Source organism: Centroberyx gerrardi, chromosome 21 (genome assembly GCF_048128805.1).
Source record: "Centroberyx gerrardi isolate f3 chromosome 21, fCenGer3.hap1.cur.20231027, whole genome shotgun sequence".
Taxonomy (NCBI): Eukaryota; Metazoa; Chordata; class Actinopteri; order Beryciformes; family Berycidae; genus Centroberyx; species Centroberyx gerrardi.
This window is the reverse complement of record NC_136017.1, coordinates 897,536-917,922: the sequence shown is the minus strand read 5'-3', so window position 1 is coordinate 917,922 and position 20,387 is coordinate 897,536. Positions and strand designations below refer to the sequence as shown.

At 41.6% G+C, this 20,387-nt stretch overlaps 2 protein-coding genes across 2 annotated transcripts in view; both read right to left on the bottom strand.

Annotated features, from left to right (window-relative positions):
* Window positions 1-10,492, bottom strand: part of cd247 (CD247 molecule) — a 19,607-nt gene extending 9,115 nt beyond the window's left edge. Inside the window, exon 1 of the mRNA XM_071904331.2 lies at window positions 10,063-10,492. Within this exon, the coding sequence (XP_071760432.1) occupies window positions 10,063-10,123 (61 nt within the window). The 5' untranslated portion in view covers window positions 10,124-10,492. The remainder of the gene's footprint in view (window positions 1-10,062) is intronic.
* A 2,538-nt stretch (window positions 10,493-13,030) lies between these two features.
* creg1 (cellular repressor of E1A-stimulated genes 1) lies at window positions 13,031-20,324 on the bottom strand. Its single transcript, XM_078291178.1, has 5 exons — window positions 19,987-20,324; window positions 16,237-16,356; window positions 15,595-15,708; window positions 15,229-15,313; window positions 13,031-14,195 (listed from the first exon to the last, which is right to left on the bottom strand). The coding sequence occupies exons 1-4, from the start codon at window positions 20,257-20,259 to the stop codon at window positions 15,230-15,232; spliced, it is 591 nt and encodes a 196-aa protein (XP_078147304.1). The 5' UTR covers window positions 20,260-20,324; the 3' UTR covers window positions 13,031-14,195; window position 15,229.
* Between the last annotated feature and the right edge of the window lie 63 nt (window positions 20,325-20,387).

Here is a 20,387-nt window from a genome sequence, read left to right as displayed (position 1 = left end):
ACACACACACACACACACACACACAGCCATGAGCATACACACATCCTCACACACCTGATCAATGGGAACAGAAAGTGAGTAAAAGGTTTTAAGACTTAAAAGCGTCAGCTGATCAAATTATTTCTGGGAAACTATTCCAGTTTAGGAGCTATAGAAAAGGTCCTGTCTGTCTCCAGAGCACGGGACGGCCAGCAGACCTTTGTCAGAGGACCTGAGGGTGTGTGTGTGTGTGTGTGTGTGTGTGTGTGTGTGTGTGTGTGTGTGTGTGTGTTTACAAACTGTAAACGGGAAACAGGAGATAGAAGTCTGATTAATGCCAAAATAGAGAGAGTTACAATAATAATAATAAAAACCTTTATAGCACCTTTCATACACAACATGCATCTCAAAGTGATTTAGAAGGCAGATAAAAGACAAATAAAAAGATAAAATTCATATAAAAGAACAAGCAAGATGCATTGCATTAAAAGAATCAAATCCAGTAAAATAGAAAGATAAAAGAACAGAACAAATCCTCTCTGACTCCACACATTGTGAGTGAACCCACATGTTTGTCTTTCCTTTTATAATCTTCTCTTCCCTTCCTGATTCTACTCTTGATGTGATATTCACGTCAGACCTCCCCGCCTCACAGCGATCACACCGGGTGACGCTCTGTCCTCCAGAGATCAATAGTGATCAGGAGGATATTAACGCATGAATTACTCTCTCCGGGTCTGAGAAGGATCCAGGATCACCTATTCCTGAATCATTTTACCTAGTGGAAGCACGTAAAGAGAAAAGATTTTTGTAATTTTTTTTTGTCGCTCCCACTGAGCAGTTTTACATTGATTATCTGTTTAAAAATGTCTAAATAGTTTGTAGCCATCTAGTGAACTTCAGCTACGTCTCAGACTGTCTTCTGGGGTAAATGAGCAAAAGAAAGCTTCATCTTGTACTGATGGACTTCTCTGCTGCGTATTGTTGATATTTACAGATGTTTATGCGTTGTTTAGATCTGTAAAACTGTGTTTACCGCGTGGTGTGAAGCATCCTGGGTGATGTGAGAGCTGAGGAAGACACACAGCTCATGTAAAGTGAGTTTCATGGAAAGTGATGTGCAAATAAAATACATTATTATCGTTGTTATCAGCGCTTTTGTTTTCACCCCTTTCTGTCTGTCTGTCAGCAGGATTCATCAAAACTTCTCAGAACTGATAAACTCTTCACACTGATCGGCCGCAGGTGGGCGGGGCTTCTCATGAAACGACATACAACGTACGAACGGACGTAACACCGTCAGACTTTGTGGCCAATCAGCAGACAGAAGAAGAGACGAACCCTCCATTATTGGACCAATCAGACAACATGGAGGCTCTGGAGACTAAAGAGCAGCTCTAATGGAACTGAACAGACAGAGAGCTGATTGGTCAGGTGGTGATGAGGTCATCAGATCAAATGATTAAAGTGTGAATGTGAACAGACAGATCTCATGTTGCATTCAGGTCCAGTCAGGAAAATGTGAAACCAGTTGGAAGAAATTATAAAGCTCCACATCATGTACAGCAGGACTCCCTCTCCTCTGTGATGATAAAGGAGTTGGATGTGTATCTAAACATGGTGAAAGTATCAAAACTAAATCCACACAATCCATATTAGAAAAGCGAGCCTCTAAACGAGCCGTTTGGACTTCCGTAACTTTGCGGCGTCACAAAGGTTCGCTCATTATCATTTCTGTAAGAAATAATAGACTAACAAAGTGTTTTTTTCAAAGCGGTCGAGCGGTCGTCATCGTTTATTACCGGAGAGTTTTCCCTACCTGTAGCCGCCGGGCCGCGGCGTCTCACGTTTCGCTCTCGAAACGGTTAGCCGATCGGAACGGAGGGTCGTGAATATTAATGAGCCTTAAAGACACGGAGACAGAAACGGCCTGTTCTTGGTAAGGCTCAGAGAGATGCTGGAAAATGAACGTGGAGAAATGGATTGAGAGTGTTTTTGGTTCATGACACCACACACACAGCTCTGAATGGACAGAAAGACACTAAATAAAACTGAGTGGAGAATATGGAGCTTTAACTTCTGGTGGAAATCAGACACGAGGAGCTGGAAGATCTGGACAGTGTGAGCTGGAGGAACTGAGGAACATTAGTTATCAGAAGAGATTTGGATGAAGGGAAACTGAGTCAGAGGAAGACTGGAATATAAGAGTAACAGTCTGGTGTGTGAGTCGAGTTTTCAGCGGTTAACAGCTTCATCTCTGTGGTTTCCCCCCCTGCTCTTCCTCTTCCTCCTCTTATCATCTGCTTCCAGGAAATACTCTGCTGCTTTAATGTCACCAACTTTATCTTTAACTTTATCAGGGGGTTTACTCTTCAGATAGAAGATATTTGTCTGCAGTAATGATCCTGCAGCGGACTGACAGCGTGTGTGTGTGTGTGTGTGTGTGTGTGTGTGTTGTGTCAGACTCGGGTTTAAACCAGGTCTCTGTGGGTCGCGTGTCGGGGGCGGAGCCTGTCTTTCACACATAAAGGCCTCAGTGTGTTCATCTTCTATATGAGCACATCAGTCACTTGTGAATTCAAAGCTCATGTTGGTTTTCATGTCAACAGTGTTTCTCACTTTTGACGTCACAAGACAGATTTTTACTTCTGATGTAAAAATATCAGTTTCTAGATTAAATTTTTTTTTTCCACATGTGAATTTCCACCTGCATTAGATCTGTCAGTGTCAGTTTCACATGCAGAGAGAGAACTCACAGGTGAAAACGTCAACGGGAAATTTCACATGTTCACCTGTGAAAACTAACACATGTCCAAAAATCCCATGTGGGTTTATGTGACTCGGTGTTTTACAGCGACTCTTCTTCTCTGGCTCCAACATGGCCGACAGCACTAAAGCCTGATCTCCGCTTCACAGCGTTCTGCTGAAAGCCTCGCGGTGCGTTCACAGTCCAGGCTGGAAGAACGACAGAACGGCGCCGAGCTTCACCGGGACTCGTTCAGAAAACGCAGCGTCGGGTTCGGCGAGGCGGCGGCGGCACGTAGACGTTATTAGCGTTCACGTTTCCCCCGTACTTCCACCCCTTTTGATCATTTGCATATTGTGAAAGCGATTCATAAAAGCAAAAAAACCACACCTGCTCTAGTCGTGTAGAAATTAATACACTAATGAAAATAAATGTCAGTTATTTAAAAATCAATAGATAAAGTTACATTGTGTCCCAGGACATTAATTATCATTGGAAACGTGAAAATGTTTAATAAATATGGCTTTGGCTTTGCAGTTATTAATCACGCTTTCCATCTGATTTGATTCAGTTTATCATGATGAAAAAAAAGAAGATGAACTTTTCATCAGCTGCTGGAGTGAAGGAGAGCTGAAGTATTAAAGGAAGAGAACAAAGAGAAGAAGAAGAAGAAGAAGAAGAAGAAGAAGAAGAAAGGGAGTATTTATTTGTCTTGCAGCGTTTGGATCGGTCAGTTTATCATCTCAGTGAGAAACATTCAGTTCTTCATGTTGGACTGCAGCAGGAGCCCGAGGAGCCGGCGGAGGTCGAGGTTCCCCCCACACACAGGCGGTCGAGGTGTTAAGTGTGTGAAGCGTCAACATGTCGGTGTTGAGGAGACTCTGTGGCTCCGGCTCCGCTCACAGCTGTACTGAGCTCACCTCACTATTCTGCTTCTGGACTCGAACAAAAACCTTTACAGATCCCGACAGCACGAGGCGAAGCACCACGGCTGCTTCTCATTGGCTGGAGCAGTATGACATCACGGGGGAAAACTCTGCAAGAGCGGTTAGGAGCGAAACTTTTAGGGAGCGGGATTAAAAAATAACAGACTGTAATTCACCTAATAATGATAATAATAATAATCATAATACATTTTAATTGTGTAACACTGAGCATGGTGAAAAGAGTCACACATGAACTACTAGTGGAATTTAGACACTCTAAATAAAAAGTACTTTGCTATTTTATATATTCAAAGTAAAAAAGACTCTGATGTTCTCTCTCTTCTCTTCTGAGGCGTTCAGTCTGCCAGAGCGGAGTGTTTGGAGCCAATATGGCGACAGCGACATCAGGATTTTACCCATAATCCCTGGCGGGACGGCAGGGCGTCCCGTCAGGGATCACAGCTGGAACACGACGAACAGATCGGTGTGAAACTTCACTTCACCTCAGCCTGTCTGATCACACTAAAGATAGATCCAGAACGACAGAATCTATAACACAGGAAGCCATCGCTATCAGCAGAGTGCGTGTGTGTGTGTGTGTGTGTGTGTGTGTGTGTGTGTGTGTGTGTGTGTGTGGTCAGGGTGGGCTGCTTAGTGTTCGGTTTAATCTGATGAACAGCGCAGGACGGCTTCCTATAAATGAACCATCAGCTTATTTTTCTATCTCACACACACACACACACACACACACACACACACACACACATTAAGCCATACACGTGTGCAAACATCTACACACAAATGAACACGTGCACACACACATATAAAGACACACACACACACACAATCACATATGTACACATGCACACACCGTACCCACATGCATTCAAACACACACACACACACACACACACACACACACACACACACACACACACACTAACAGAAGACAAGATGGCGGCCGGGCCTCAGAAACAGTGTTAAAGAATAGAATCGGATCAACTAGAAGCTGAACGGATCAGAACTGAACAGAGAAAATCAAACACATTTTGAATAAAAAAAACTGATCAGAGAGGGAAGCTTCACCACTCTGATCCCTTATTGATCCCTTATCGATCCCTTATTGATCCCTTATTGATCCCTTATTGATCCCTTATTGATCCCTTATTGATTGACCTGTTAAATCAGCTTCATGTCCAGACTGGGAGAAATGACCAGGACCAGAATCTGTCAAGTCTGTCAGCGCTTTACTGCAGTCGAGTCTCATTCAAATATATCTATCTCATAAATATATATATCTTTCTTTTTTATTGTGTCTATCTTGCTTTCTATTGTCAAATAAACGAAACTAAAAGAAGAGTTTGGTTCCAAAATCTTAAACAACTCACTCTGTTTCTGCTTTTTAAACGTCAGTAGAGACTCTAGCCTCTTCATTACAGACCGGTGTTTCTCAGCGGAGCTTCGTTCAAACACTCTGGACTTTATTTTAAATTCTAGTCCAGATCTCAAGCTGCTGCAGGGAAACCTGGAGAAATGAAGAACAAAACACCTGGAAGGTTCCTGTCTTCACCCTGTAACACTCTGTCACTTTTTAACTACTTTGCATAATAATTTATTATGATTTAACTCTATTTCTGGTCTTTTCCTCTGTGGAAATACTTGAAAAGCTGCACTGTATGTCTTTCAGCTGTGTGGCGATGGACGTGTTTTACTTGTCTGTGTTTTTTTGTCTCCTGGATTATGTGAAAAACTACAAAAAATATATGGAAAAAAATAAATTACTTCAGATATTGATTTCTTTCCATAGCTTTTTGGAAATCAATTCTTCATCTGCAACTCAGTGTATCAGTGTAAGGGCTGAGACACTTTCAGATTCACACAAAAATATTGATGAGTGTCAGGGAATTCATTTTTTCCATAATGAATATATACAGTTTGTGTGTATTTTGGAACAGAACTAGAGTCACTACTGAAAGCTACAATAATGTCAACATTTACAGTAAAGTGCAGCAGTTTGACGTCAGCGTGTTTCATCTGTAGCAGAGCGGTGGGAAGACGGCTGCTCATCACATGACGCCGTTCACTAAAACGATTCGTTTTCCACTCGACTGTCAGCTCTCTGATTCTGCTGCATCAGCAAAGTGACTGATACAGATACAACCAGAGACTACACTTTAAACTGCTACTGATTTACTGTGAGAGAAGAAGAGAAGAAGAAGTCTGGAAAATGTGTAGTAGTAGTAATTGTAGTAGCAGCAGTACTAGTTGTAGTACTAGTAGCAGCAGTAGTAGTAGGAGCAGCACTGGCAGTAGTACAAGTAGCAAGGCTGGATTATGGACCGGGCCGGTGGGGCCGGTGCCCCGGGGCCTCGGACCGCCGGGGGCCCCTGAAGCCCCGCGGGCCCTCAGCCGCGAGGCCCCGACACCTCGGCACATACATACTGTACTACATACTGTACTACATACTGTACTACATACTGTAGATCAAGCAGAATTGAATGATATATGAGTGGGGGGGTTAGTGGGGGATTTTAGATCATTTTTATGCACCTGTTATGAAATGCCCGCTGGTCTACTCATATAAATAAGAATGATGCTCAAAGGCATAGAAGGTTTAACACTCGGTTTGCTAATTGCTAACTGCCAGCTTGCTAATAGCTAGCTACCATTATCGTTATTTTTCCTTTTCTTCAGATCATGAAGAAATGATACTCTTGAGAAAACGGCACAAAGACAATAATGCTAATGAGTTACGGCCCGGTCGGGGAAACGGCCGCGCTGCAGACAGGAGAACTAAGAGAACGAGCCGGAGGTAGAGAAGCTCCGGAGGGAGAAAGCCTCGGCCGTAGTTAACATTAAAATGAACCGAAATACGAAAACCATAACGAAGAAACCAACTGAGGAAGTACCAGCACAAAACAAAGCAACACAATTCAACATAACTCACGAAACCTTCTCCCAACTCTACTTTTAACTAAATGTATTTTTAATGAATTCAAATTTTAGTAGCAGCAGTAGTAAAGATGCTCAGTAGTAAATACCAGTCAAGTAGCAGGCTGGTCTGGTGTTCACACACACACACACACACACACACACACACACACACACAGGGTGTTAGTTAGTTAGTGACACCCTGCCAGTGTCCTCGAGCGAGACACCAGGTCCCTAACAGCTGCAGAGCTCTGACCTCTGACCTCTGACCCCTGGGCAAGAGAAAAGACGATTCCCCTTCAGCAGAACATTATTAAGTTTCTTCCACTTCCTGCTGGTGTTCAGCAGCGTTCAGTAAAACTACTCAACAACACAAAATGGTTTTAAAACCAAACCTGACAGAAGGAGAGAAACAGAAGAAAGAAATAAAGAAAGCGACGCCTCAGAAGGAACGACAGAAACAGAGAGAGAGAAAAGTGAAGAAGGAAGACGGAGAGTCGGTCTGAACTGGATTCAGAGGAAGCCGTCTGTTCCTGAACACCTGACAGAAAAACTGGGACACCTCGCTTCTCTCTCTCTCTTCTCTCTCTCTCTCTTCTCTCTCTCTCTTTTCTCCCACCTCTCTTCTCTCTCTACATCTGTCTGTTTCGTCGTTTTCATTTCTTCGTTCTCTTCCCTCCATCTTTTCTGCCTTCACCATAGATGGCTGCCAGGCTGAGAAGCGCAAAGCAAATTTCACATCTACCTCACAACACGTTCAGCTTAAAAAAACGACAGAAATTGACCCAAAAATATATTTCTACATGCAGAAAACATTCACTGGAAACATGTTTTCTTCCTAATATCTGCTGTGAACAACATCTGTCTGCAAGTGTATCCAAAATAGATCAAATAAATGTCATTTTCCACATTTTTTTGCTTATTTTTATATATTTTTTTACACTTCACATATTGTGAGGTACATGTGAAGTGTATTTCCACAGTCCGGGTCATGTGACTGAAACTTCCATCTCATATCGCAGCGTTTCACCACAACTAAACTAAAGTTCACATTAAAGTAAAGCTGAATCCAGTCACTCACACAATTAATACAATAATCTTCTCTAGAATAAAGAAACACATCAGAACAACACTTTCTACGACTATAACCACATAGCATTAGCATTAAGGACACAATAAGGAATTATAACGCACTCAGAAAGCCTTAAACACAAAACACTTAGTATTTTATAGCAACACTTAAATTATAGATGTAACTTCAAATAAATAAGATGTAATCTATAATGAATTATGAGTACAAGTGTTATCTATGATACATAACTAGGCGTTATAAATGTATTATAATGTAATAGTAACTCTTTATATGCCGATGATAACACTTTCTATAGTTATAAAAAGTGTCACTGCACCAAAAACTGCAATAAATAAAATGAAAGATATTGCTGAGATACTGAGTTAATGCCGTTACCGTTTTTATTAATCACTTCTAATGTTAAATAATGTTAAGTAATTAAAAATACACACAGAGCGAATAATATACTGTCCGTACTGTTCTGTCACCCAAATTAAAGATATTATGATTCAGATGAAGGACAGAGGAGTAATTAATGTTCTGATGCACTTTAGGCTGTATTGTCTTCATTATATTATTAAGTCGTGTTTTTATTTTATTGTTTTCTACTCTTTGTCTCATTATGAACACGAGGATCTGAGGAGGATTTGCAGAGGAAGCCACAGACACAGTAGAGAATATTAATATTTGTGTGTTTTTTTGGTGTTTTTATCTCGATTTGAAGCCTTTTATTGCCAAAATGCTGAATATATATTTGGGGAAAACGCATTACCTGAAGGAAAAATCAATTTAAGTCGACCAGGGACTGAAGTTCTGGTTTAAAATGTTCCGTCATTTGGTTTAACGTTGTGCTGTCAGTCATTTTATCACAGTAGGTGTCGCTTATTTAAAATGGTGGCGATCTCCTTTACGTCTCTCTTTGCTCCGTAAAGCAGTTTGGAACCAACCAGTCTGTTAAAGCACTTTATATACATCGCCTGTTTTATGTATATTTCCATATATCATACATTTCTTTGTCTCTGTAGATCCAGCTGCTGGTGTTTTGCCCAGCCTCAGCATGCTGTAGTTCAGAGGTTCTCAACGTGGGGTCCGGGGACCGAAGTGTTACACCTCAACATCACTTCATAACACAACGTGAACACAGTTAGAGAATGTAGAAGAAACACTGTTCTGATCACAGTTTCTCTGTTCTCTCTCTCCCTGCAACACAGACAGGGAGTTCAAAAATACAACAATTCTCAGATTTGGGTCCGAGAGACAAAATGTCATCAAATGTGTAGTAATTTAGTCACTGCTATAGTTCATATAGTTTTTAACTTTTAACGCTTACGTTTCCACCTAACACACTGCAGTGTTGTAGGTTGTCAGCTGTGTTCTTTTTAATAAAAGTTTTGTTGTTTCGTCTCCAGCAGCTGAGTCTCATGATGGAGGAACATGTAGAACTGTGTGTTAGTTAATAAAGTGTAAATCTGTAGAACTGTGTGTTAGTTAATAAAGTGTAAATCTGTAGAACTGTGTGTTAGTTAATAAAGTGTAAATCTGTAGAACTGTGTGTTAGTTAATAAAGTGTAAATCTGTAGAACTGTGTGTTAGTTAATAAAGTGTAAATCTGTATGAAGCAGCTAGAAGCAGAGAGCAGCTGAGTCAGCTTGTTGTGGTGTGGCTGTAGATCCATTCAGTAACGTTCTCAGTAAAAGTGAATAGTGTGATAAGGTGGATTTGGTTACTGTGACACAGTAAACTGTCTTGTCTTTAGCCCTAGTCTCTACTCCAAAACACTCTGAGTTGTAGCTTGAGAAGAGTCAGCTCAGTTAACCTGAACAAACTGTTAGCTAGCTAACTAGCCGGCAAACACGCTGATGTTAATGTGAGCACGCTAACGCTAGCCGCTACTAGCTACGTTAGCTAGTGTGCTAATCGGATGTGTTAACAACAAGACAGTGATGTTAGCTGACCAGATGCTATGGTTAGCTAGCTAACAAGCTGACATTATCTAAACACTAAATCAATCAGATGGATCAGTGATGAAATGATCAGTTCAGTCAGAAACAGACAGAAATTAACCGTCTGTTCAATTCTGTTGAGACAGAAACACAGTCAGCTGTTCAGAGCTGAGGACCTCCAACATGGCCGCCAGAGGGGGAATTTCATCATCAGAAAACCCTCTATACTCCTCATCTGCTATATTTAAATTTATGATATTTTTCTTCACTGTTTCATGGTCTCCGCTGTTGAAACGACACATTTTCCCCACAGAGATCAATAAAGTTTCATCTTATCTTAACAGCACGAGTGAGTTCGACTCGATCGGAGGGAAGTCGATGCGTTTGTGAAGCGTTGGGAGATTTCGACACCCTGAACAACAGGGCGTCGGCGGGGTCCCGCAGAGGAACCTGGGTGTCTCTTACCTGTCGGGGGACACAGGGAGGCGAAGACCAGCAGGCCTGGGATCCACTTCAGGACGTCCATCTCCAAACTGGTTTCTCCAAACTGGTTTCAGTCCGGAGCGCTGAAGAACCAGCAGAACCAACACTACAGAACCAGACTAAGCTCTCTCGCCCTCAAACCTTCTTTCTCTCGCGCTCTCTTTCTCTCTCTCGCTCTTTCTCTCTCTCTGTCAACTGGAACAGGAAGTGGTGAAGCGCTAGCGTACCAGGTGACACAAACACACACTTCATATCTCTCTCTCTCTCTCCCACACACACACACACTCTTCATCTCTTTCTCTCTCCCACACACACACACACACACACATACACACACACACTCTGCCTCGCTCGCTCATACGCACGCACGGAAAGAAAAATCAGTTTCCCATGCCTGTTGGTGTGTTTTGATGTTGAAGCAGGGAAGTAGAGGAGGGTGAAGCCACATAAAATACACTTTAATCTGCTTTTCAGGCCGATAAAAATCTCATAAGACACAAATTCATAGTAAACAACTCATCAAGTAAGGAAGTAAGTGATATGAGACTGATGTAGTTGTATGAAGATTGGGTTTTACGGGGAAAAAGCACAAATTAATGATAGATGTGTTTTTTCTGAGCATACATTTGAGTTTGGTTTCTGTTTGCATCCGAGGTTTATTTGGATTTTGTTGCATTTACATTTTCTATCTACTTTAACTTTAAGTATTCATTATTCATGTAACACTGAGTTTAGTTTCGTTTCGATGAAAACAACACAGGACAGATGGAGCCGTTTTTCTCTTTAACAAAACTTTATTTATACAAATCACCCGTAGTTATTCTCTCAAAAATTACATTTCATAGCAAGAAGTTATATGAAAGTAAATATTTCATGTCAGCATGAAAAACTAGAAGATGTTTAATGTTGGAGTGCAAAGCGAAGCTTAAGGCATCAGAACATTCAGCGACTTTTATTTCCAGAGACGTGATCGACTTCAGAGGCGGAATCAAAGTTATTGATACGGCTTCTCAGTCCTCGACAATATCTCAGTATGATAATACTGTAACTATAAACCTTCTGCAGAACATTAATGGACCAATATCTTATGAGAGGTTTGACACCAAAATCCTCTCTGTGTCTCGCTCTGTCCGGTTTAGCATGCTAACACTTTAGCGAGTAATCGTAGGTGACAAGTACGATCCAAAATATGAAGATAAACCTTTTAGTAATCCAAAATTGTTGTTGTTGTTTTTTTAATTCTGTGTAGATTCATAACTTCTTAAAACAAAATCTAAATGTTCAGTGAAGTTCGTTATGAACCAACAGCGCTAAACCTTTAGCCGTCTGGCTAGCTTCGCTAACTTCCTGTGTAAACAAAACAAGTTCCGCTCGAAGTCTCGCGGGAAGAGATCTGCTGCTGGACGTGTTTTACAGTCCGGCGTGCACGTTAACACGAGAGCAGCTGCAGCTCGGAGGCTGGCGGCTCGTTCACTTTAATCACGTCTGAACCCGACAGGCTTCTTTAGGATCGGTTAAATAGACAGAAAACTTTGAATGGCAGCAGGTCTCTGTTCCCACAAGACTCTGAGTGTAAACACAGGAAGTTAGCCAAGTTAGCCAAGTTAGCCAGACAGCTAACGTTTTCTAATGCGAACTTCACTAATGATGAAGATTGAGATTTTGTTTTCAGATCTAATGAATGGAAACAAACCAACTCTGGATTACGAACAGATTTATCTTCATACTTTGGATAATGCTAATTGATTACTGAACTGTATGCTGAAGTGTTAGCATGCTATCAGACAGAGCTAACTACCAGCATGGTGTCGATCGTCTCATCACGTGTCGGGAAGGAGAACGGACCAAACTAACAGTTGGAGTCCTTCTTTAAATATTGTAACTGGATGCTGTAGTTATAACTTTTCATATTCTAGTTAATTTTGACCAGAGGATAGAGCCTAAACGTGCTTGGATCAATAAACTGTCAAAACTCATTAAACATATGGGTACAAATCTAATTTAAGGCTTTTCAGACTGTTACGTCTCTTTTAATAGAATATCTTTTCATAAAACATAATTTTCATGTGTTGTGTTAAAAGCCTTGAAATGGAAATAATTCAATTACACTGTCAGTACAATATTATAAAGGAAACTGCTGAATATGGAAACAGTGAATTATACTGCATTACTTTCCCCTGCTGACATCCCACAGAGTTTAGTCATGTTTATTCACTTCTCCAGTCATTCAGTCATAAACCTTTTACTTCTGTCTGCGTCTATTTACATTTCTCACAATCAGGCTGTATGTAATTCATTCTTTCATTTTCCATCCTACTTGGCAGCCTTGAGAGTCCATCAGATATCTGTGTGTTTTCAAAACTAAAGTGGAAACTTTAACGAACCGGAGACGTTATTTCCTGCATTCTGGTGACTTTTCATTCATAAAATAATAGAGAAAACGGCACAAAAACTGCAGCTTCAAATTCTCCATTTCTTTTTCGCAGTTTACTTCAGTATATTGAACTAATGACACAACCATAGAAACTACATGTTCGGTGTGAGGTGGTTTGTTGACTGCTCAGACTTTTTGTGTTGCCAATTTTTTTTAAAAAGTGGAAAAACACGGATTCTGTCGCTCTGTGGAAGTTTGTTTTTCATACTGGACTGAAGAACGAATGAAGGAGGAAAACGAGTGCTGATATCTGCAACTATGCTGACTGTGCAGAAACACACACTTTAATAAATGATAAAGTTGCGACAGATGATTTATAAAAGTGCGATGTGTCGTAAGAAATAACGTGAACCAAAATGTTCTTTCTGATTCCTCTGATATGCAGAGTTTTGTTATTCAGCTGAACTGCAAAACTAAACCAAACAGCAGCAACTGTGTGAAAATTAAACGAAAATTTTGAAAAAATTATTTCGAAGTTTATTTCCGGTCCTGGATAAAATATGACTGGTACAGAAGTGGAGTGTGAATCACTTTAATACATACTGCATGTTGATATGAAGTCTAAACCAGTCATGACCTTTGACCCTTAAAACACATCAGAGTGCAGGTGATACAGCTGGACTTTATTTTTATTGCTTGTTTTTACTGTTCTGCACTCTACTGTAAAGCCTGTGTGCAAAACAGATTTCATTTAAATAAAGTAAAAAATAAAAGTCAAATTTTTGGCTCTGGCTCTGTAGTGCAGTGAGATTTTAGGTGCAATATGCAGGAAAATAACCTCTATAATTCAAACATCATCACTCTGACTGAAGTGTTTTTCAGGTGTTGCTGCGTCCTCCGGTGGTGAAACAGCGTTACTGCAGCTGACTTCTTATTCATCACAAAGCTGCACATTAAATATCATTTCACACAAACTTTTACATTCGTTTTATATCTGAGCACTCAGAAAATCTATAATCACACATTTATATTCTCTAACTCAACACCAGGATTTGATCGGCGATAGAAACTGTGATTATTGCAATGTGATTGATGCAGTTTGAATGAATTTCCTCGTAGAAAAATAGATTCTTCTAGAAACAGGAAGGACTTACAGATGGAAACAGAACCAAAACCGATCAGCTGATTGATCTGATCAATAGTGGAGACACTGTGGTGAAGGCACAGCTGCACAGTCAGTCCGGATTATTTTACTGAACACTCTCATCACAATTATTAATCACCATTATTAGTGTTGATTTGAATAGAAAAATGATAGGTTTCTTATATCAACATCCTGGTTATTTTCAACCACAGCAGTCGTCCTAAATTAAATTAAATGTTCCAATGTTGCCAAATTATAAAATCATTAATTGAAGAGTTTTACTACAAAAATGCTATTTAGCAATTTTCAAAAAAATGTATCTCCTGAAATTCATTTGTCAGTATTTCAAGATCACAGATGATTTGATCCTTGAAAACAGATATTTTGTGATGAAAGATGACTCCTAACTTCTGAAAAAATCTGAAAATTTGAGATTTCAGATTTGGAATTAAACTAAAATTGCGATATTCGTTTCCATCTGACATCAGGATGAACTGTGCAGCTCAGACGGGAGCCGGGTCGTCTGCGGGACGGACAGCGGGAGTCGAACCGACGACCCGCCGCTCCGCTCCGGATCCTCCGGCTGGTCTGAACCGGCTGGGAAGAGAAACAGAGATCAGAGAGCAAGACCTGAACCTGGAGTGGAAACCAAAACCCTTCAATTTATCCCTGAAATGTCCTTCATTTCTCCATTACATAAACATGAATTATCCATTAAAATAACAGCTTTAATAAAGTAAGGTTAGTATCGTGCGTTTATAAGGGATTTATTCATGAGTTGATTCACAGAGACTCTAGAAATTAAGGGATTTTTCATGTCTTTTGTGCAGGTTTACAGGTTATTAATGAGTTATTAATGGAAAGTTCCTGTCTAACTGAATTTTACATTAAATTAGAAAGAAAGGAGTCAAACATTAAGGGGAGTTTAAGGAGGTTTTGATGGATCTCCTCCACTAATAACTCCCTTGACTCATTTTAAGGGGATTTTGCATGAATTAAGGGGTGAATTTATGTAAATTAATGAAAATGTAAGGAGATTTTAAGGCATTACAGGATGGTAGAGTCCGCTGCCAGATGAAAACCTCCATCAGACGGGACGTTTTTTCTGATTGTTTTCAGTGAGACGCCGCTGACGTCACTGTCAGTCTCTCTGCTGTCCAATCTGATGGAAACAGGGGCGGGGCTTGATCTTACCACAAAGAAAATGGAAGAAAAGTTTTCCGTTTCTGCCCAGACTGAGAATATCATGATAGAAATATAAACGGCATCAGGGTTGAAGACAAGTTAGTGCCGCGACTGAAACGGAGGGTGAGTTTTTTCTTCTTTATTATCTGATGTTGTTGCAGACAGGAGAGGACACGCCCACCTCTTTCTCCTGTTTACAATTAGTAAACATATTATTTTAGTTAGTTTAGTTTCCCCCGACCGGATTTCAGTGTTCCACTTGTTCAGACTGAAAGGTTTAATAAACATAAAGAAAGAGTTTGTCGAAAGTTAGTTTGTCCCGTCGGTCCTGGATCAGCACCAGAGTCTTCTCTGTGTGTCTGGTGGATCTCTGTCTGCATGCTAACACCTTTAGCATGCTGCATGTTAAGTGAATGTAGGCGACTAGCATTGTGCTAAAACTGACCTCAGTGCCTCCTGTGCGGCGAGGCGCTGAAGTACTCCTCAGGACTGACGGTCTTCACCCCCCCGAAGTAATCCAGCACCCAGACCTGCAGAACACAGGAAGAACCGTGAGGTCACCGCACTTCCTGTCATCTGATTGGCTGATCAGCCTGACGATGGAAGTCTGGTCAGTAAAATGCCTGAAGCAGCTCAACATTGTCAATAACTGACTTTATTAAAATGGGATCTGCTGCAGTCTGATCTGATGATCTGATGCAGTCTGATCTGATGATCTGATGCAGTCTGATCTGATGATCTGATGCAGTCTGATCTGATGATCTGATGCAGTCTGACTGATTACAGATCAGATTGATCTGTTCTGTTCTACCTGACTGATGTTGAACTTGGCGAAGAACCAGTTGTGGTCGGACGGCCAGTCGATCATCTCCGGGTGACGACTGAACAGAGACTTCTTAGCAAAGTCCGCCTCCGTCCCGTTCAGCTGGGGGGGGGGGGGGGGGAGAAATGTGACTTTACTGCTGGATTAGATGCATTTTTATTGATCCTGAGGGAAAATCATCAATCAATTGTTGCAGCAGACAGTAACAGGAGATCAGGGTCAATTCATAACTCATGAACTCATCATCAATCAGCTGAATTGGAATTTCAGGAAGTTTAACTTAATTCTATGAAATTCAGAAAACCTGCTGAATCCAGGCTCTGCAGGAGTGTGTGAATGAGTGATGGAGGAGTGTAAAGTGATGAAACGTGTCAGTTCGCTGCGTCGTAAACCTTGACTTTTACACCGACTGGTGTAAAAGCTGGTGTAAAAGCTGGTTGCCATGGTTACGGCCTATCAGGACGGAGCTCAGCAGCTTTTAAAACGTGTTTTTAGCTGACGTTCAGAAGAAGATATGGATGAAGCTGCAGGAATATGAACAGAAGGTTACTCCACAACTTGCGTGTGTGTGTGTGTGTGTGTGTGTGTGTGTGTGTGTGTGTGTGTGTGTGTGTGTGTGTGTGTGTGCACCTGCAGCACAGATCCAGACAGGATGATGTGAGCGCACAGCGGACTCTGAGGGTCGAAGCCCTGCTGCCTGCAGTACTCTGTCTGAGCCAGAGACATGGAGAGAGAGGACTGAGGGTTCACCTGGAGGGGGGGGGGGGGGGGGGGAGAGAGAGAGAGGGGGGGGGGGGGAGAGAGAGAGAGAGAGAGAGAGAGAGAGGGGGGGGAGAGAGAGAGAGGGGGGGGAGAGAGAGAGAGGGGGGGGGAGAGAGAGAGAGAGAAAGGGGGGGGGAGAGAGGGGGGGGAGAGAGAGAGAGAGAGAGAGAGAGAGGGGGGGGGAGAGAGGGGGGGGGGGAGAGAGAGAGAGGGGGGGGGAGAGAGAGAGAGAGAGAGGGGGGGGAGAGAGAGAGAGAGAGAGAGAGGGGGGGGGAGAGAGAGAGAGGGGGGAGAGAGAGAGAGAGGGGGGGGGGGGGAGAGAGAGAGAGAGAGAAAGAGTAAATATTTAAATTTTCATAACTTTTCTACAATTTTCCAAAACTTTTCCAGTCCTGGAAAACAAATTTTCAAATTCCAGAAGTGTTCCTGTGGAACATCAGAGCCAGCAGGAAGGTCAGGGGGGGTCGAGTGCCTTTTTATTCTTGTATTCTCTTATATTGTCAATATATAGGCTAATATCAATAAAGGATCCCACTACCTGGATGGCTGAAAAATTATCTAATGTACTCCATTTTAAATAGTTCCATTTGTCAAACAAATAACCTGTATATATCTAAAGTACTTTATGTCAAAGATAACATAACTTAAAAATATAAACAGTGCTACACTGTTCTGTCTGTTGTTGCTGTTGTCTACAAGGTGAAGAATAGAAATGAGGCTCCTTACAGAGAGATCAGCTGTTCTGCCCCTCTGCCCTGCTGCATCTCTCTCTGTCGGTCTCTCCTGTATCTTTACATCGTTACATTACAGCCTTTAATATTATTATTTACTCTGTTTTACTGCTCAGCTCCTCTGGTCCAGACTGTCCCGCTCCTCCTCAGGACCAGTCCTTCTCCTTTGAAAATATTTTTCAATATTAATCTGGATTGAGGGAGCAAACATTCAGAATCAGAGTTAAAAAGTTAATATTAACGTTATCAGTCCACTCGGTGGATACTGACTAGCAGCTAGGCTATACAGCGTGCTAATCTAATCTGGGAAACTCAGCTGGTTTCCGAGTAACGTTAACTGTTAGTTCTTCTTTTCGGGAATTCAGTCGGCCGTCTTCTTGGCATGGAAAAAAAATCTCCCTCACGCGTGTGAAGTGGGAGGAGAACAGACGGGTCCGGTGAGAGAGCGAGAGAGAGAGAGAGAGAGAGAGACAGAGACCGAGCAACAGAGAGAGAGAGGGGGATCAACAGAGAGAGCAAGTGAGAGAGAGAGTGAGAGAGAGAGAGAGAGAGAGAGGTCGCGTGGAGCAGTTAGGGTCTGAGCGAATCAATGCGCTACACGCAGTTTTACGATTATATAGTTTCATATAAAGTTTTCTGTGTGTGGGAAACCCTGGAGGGGCAGAGCAGAGCGAGGGGAGATTGTCCACTAGTTAATCGATCGCGGATGGCGTCGTTCTCTCGGACGGATAAAAAAATAAAAATAAAAAATGCTAAAATGGGTCGCCAAATATACTTTGGCGGCCGTTAATATACCTGGGCGGCCCGCCCAAGTAAAGTCTATGTGTGTGTATGTCTGAATCCACACAATCCATATTAGAAAAGCGAGCCTCTAAACGAGCCGTTTGGACTTCCGTAACTTTGCGGCGTCACAAAGGTTCGCTCATTATCATTTCTGTAAGAAATAATAGACTAACAAAGTGTTTTTTTCAAAGCGGTCGAGCGGTCGTCGTCGTTTATTACCGGAGAGTTTTCCCTACCTGTAGCCGCCGGGCCGCGGCGTCTCACGTTTCGCTCTCGAAACGGTTAGCCGATCGGAACGGAGGGTCGTTAATATTAATGAGCCTTAAAGACACGGAGACAGAAACGGCCTGTTCTTGGTAAGGCTCAGAGAGATGCTGGAAAATGAACGTGGAGAAATGGATTGAGAGTGTTTTTGGTTCATGACACCACACACACAGCTCTGAATGGACAGAAAGACACTAAATAAAAAGATCATCAGCTGATTGACAGACTGAAAAGGTTTTGGGCGATTAACACCAAACACATTTCATAATAATTATTAGAAGACAGACAAAACAACCACAGAACATGTTGACTTGTTGTTTTGAACACTTTGTGGGCGGGGCCTAGCAGCTGCGTCATCAGCGCTGTCTCTGAGAGGAAGCTGAGGCTGCTGTCAGTCACATGAACAGCTGGACTCATGCTTCAGTCTCACTGTTTCCTGCCTTGTGGTTTTCTGTCAGTTGTCTGTCAGTCACATGACGTCAGTCCGACACGTGACCGCCGCTCTGAAACTGCCGAGTCACTCTGTGAAGAACCTGCTGACTCATGGCAGAGCTGCTGTTGCATAAACCAGCATGTCTTCTTCTGTCACTTCTTTTTTAATGAAAAGTTCTACATGAATCAAAGTATTGTTATTAATATTCGTATTATTATTACTATATTACTTGTTTTTACGTTTTATTTATTATTACAAGTGTTGTTGTTTAGCTGCAAATTATTTTAAGGCGATTTAGTTCCGTTCACTCTTCAGTCTGAAAACAGATGACACAAGGACAAAAACATCTGGAAGCAACACACACACACACGCACACACACACTTAGAGCACTATATAATCCTGTAGTACAAGGATACTATAAAACTATAAACTTATGCAGCACATTTCCTACACAGGAAAACTCAATGTGCTTCACATAAAAACAAAACCTAAACATAGAAAACAGTACAAATTGTACAAATACACACATGTATATATATATATATACATATATATATATATGTATATATATATACACATTCAAATTAGGAATATTATATAGGAAGAGGAATATTATAGGAACATTATAGTGAAATCATAGGAAATAAAAACAACAACAAAGTACTTTAAAGTCACAGTAAACTCTCTTGATTACCACAGACACAAAGAGCCGGTTGAAATATTATAGAAATATTATAGGAATATATATATATACAAAAACACTAGCAAAAAAAAATCCTATAATATTCCTACAGGCTGTTATACTTTATCAGTAGTACTTTATGGTATTTTGATCTTCTATGGCATTTCTATAATAGTACTATAATATTCCCATGGGCTCTTATAGTACTTTATGGCATTTTGATGGCATTTCTATATTATTTCAACAATATTCCTCTAATATTCCTATAGGCTCTTAAACTTTGTCTGTAATACTTTATGACATTTGTATCTCCTATAGCATTTCTATAATATTCCTATAATATTCCTATAGGTTCTTATAGTGTGTTGGTGGTACTTTGTAGTATTTCGATCTTTTATGGCATTTCTCTAATATTTCTCTAATATTCATATGGGTTCTTACAGGTATTTTTTTTTTAATCTTCTGTAATATTCATGTAATAGTCCTATAGGCTCTTAAAGTTGTCTGTAGTACTTGATGACATTTCTATCTTCTATGGCATTTGTAGAATGTTTCTATAATATTCCTATGATATTCCTGTATGTTCTTATAGTTTGTCTGTGGTACTTTATGGTATTTTTTAAACCACATACACTAAGGAAGATTATAGGACTTCTTCACTCGTGCACACACACACACACACACACACACACACACACACACACACACACACTCACTCCCGTACCTCCAGGTCCTGCACCGATATCTCCATGCGGGTCAGGTACATGTAGGGAACCCCGGTCCCGGAGCCGACCGGCCCGTCGCTGATGGAGAAGACGTTGGAGAACGGCTGTCCCACCACGGGCCGGTGGGTGGAGATGGTCGCCATGGAGGCCCAGTCGCACCGGTGGGCCACGAACCGCGCGACCCGGGCCACCTCGTCGTGAGGCGGGATCCGGGAGGAGGAGCAGAGGAGGCCGAGGAGCAGCACGCACACAACCCGCACAACAGCGCTCATGGTCGGTGTCCGAGTCTGGAGGGAGACGGTGGGCCGCGGAGGGAGAAGAACGTAAACAGCACGAGCTCCGGTCTGGAGTTTCGAAGTAAAAGTCCTGTTGGCGAAGATATGCTGTCAGGTCAAGTCAG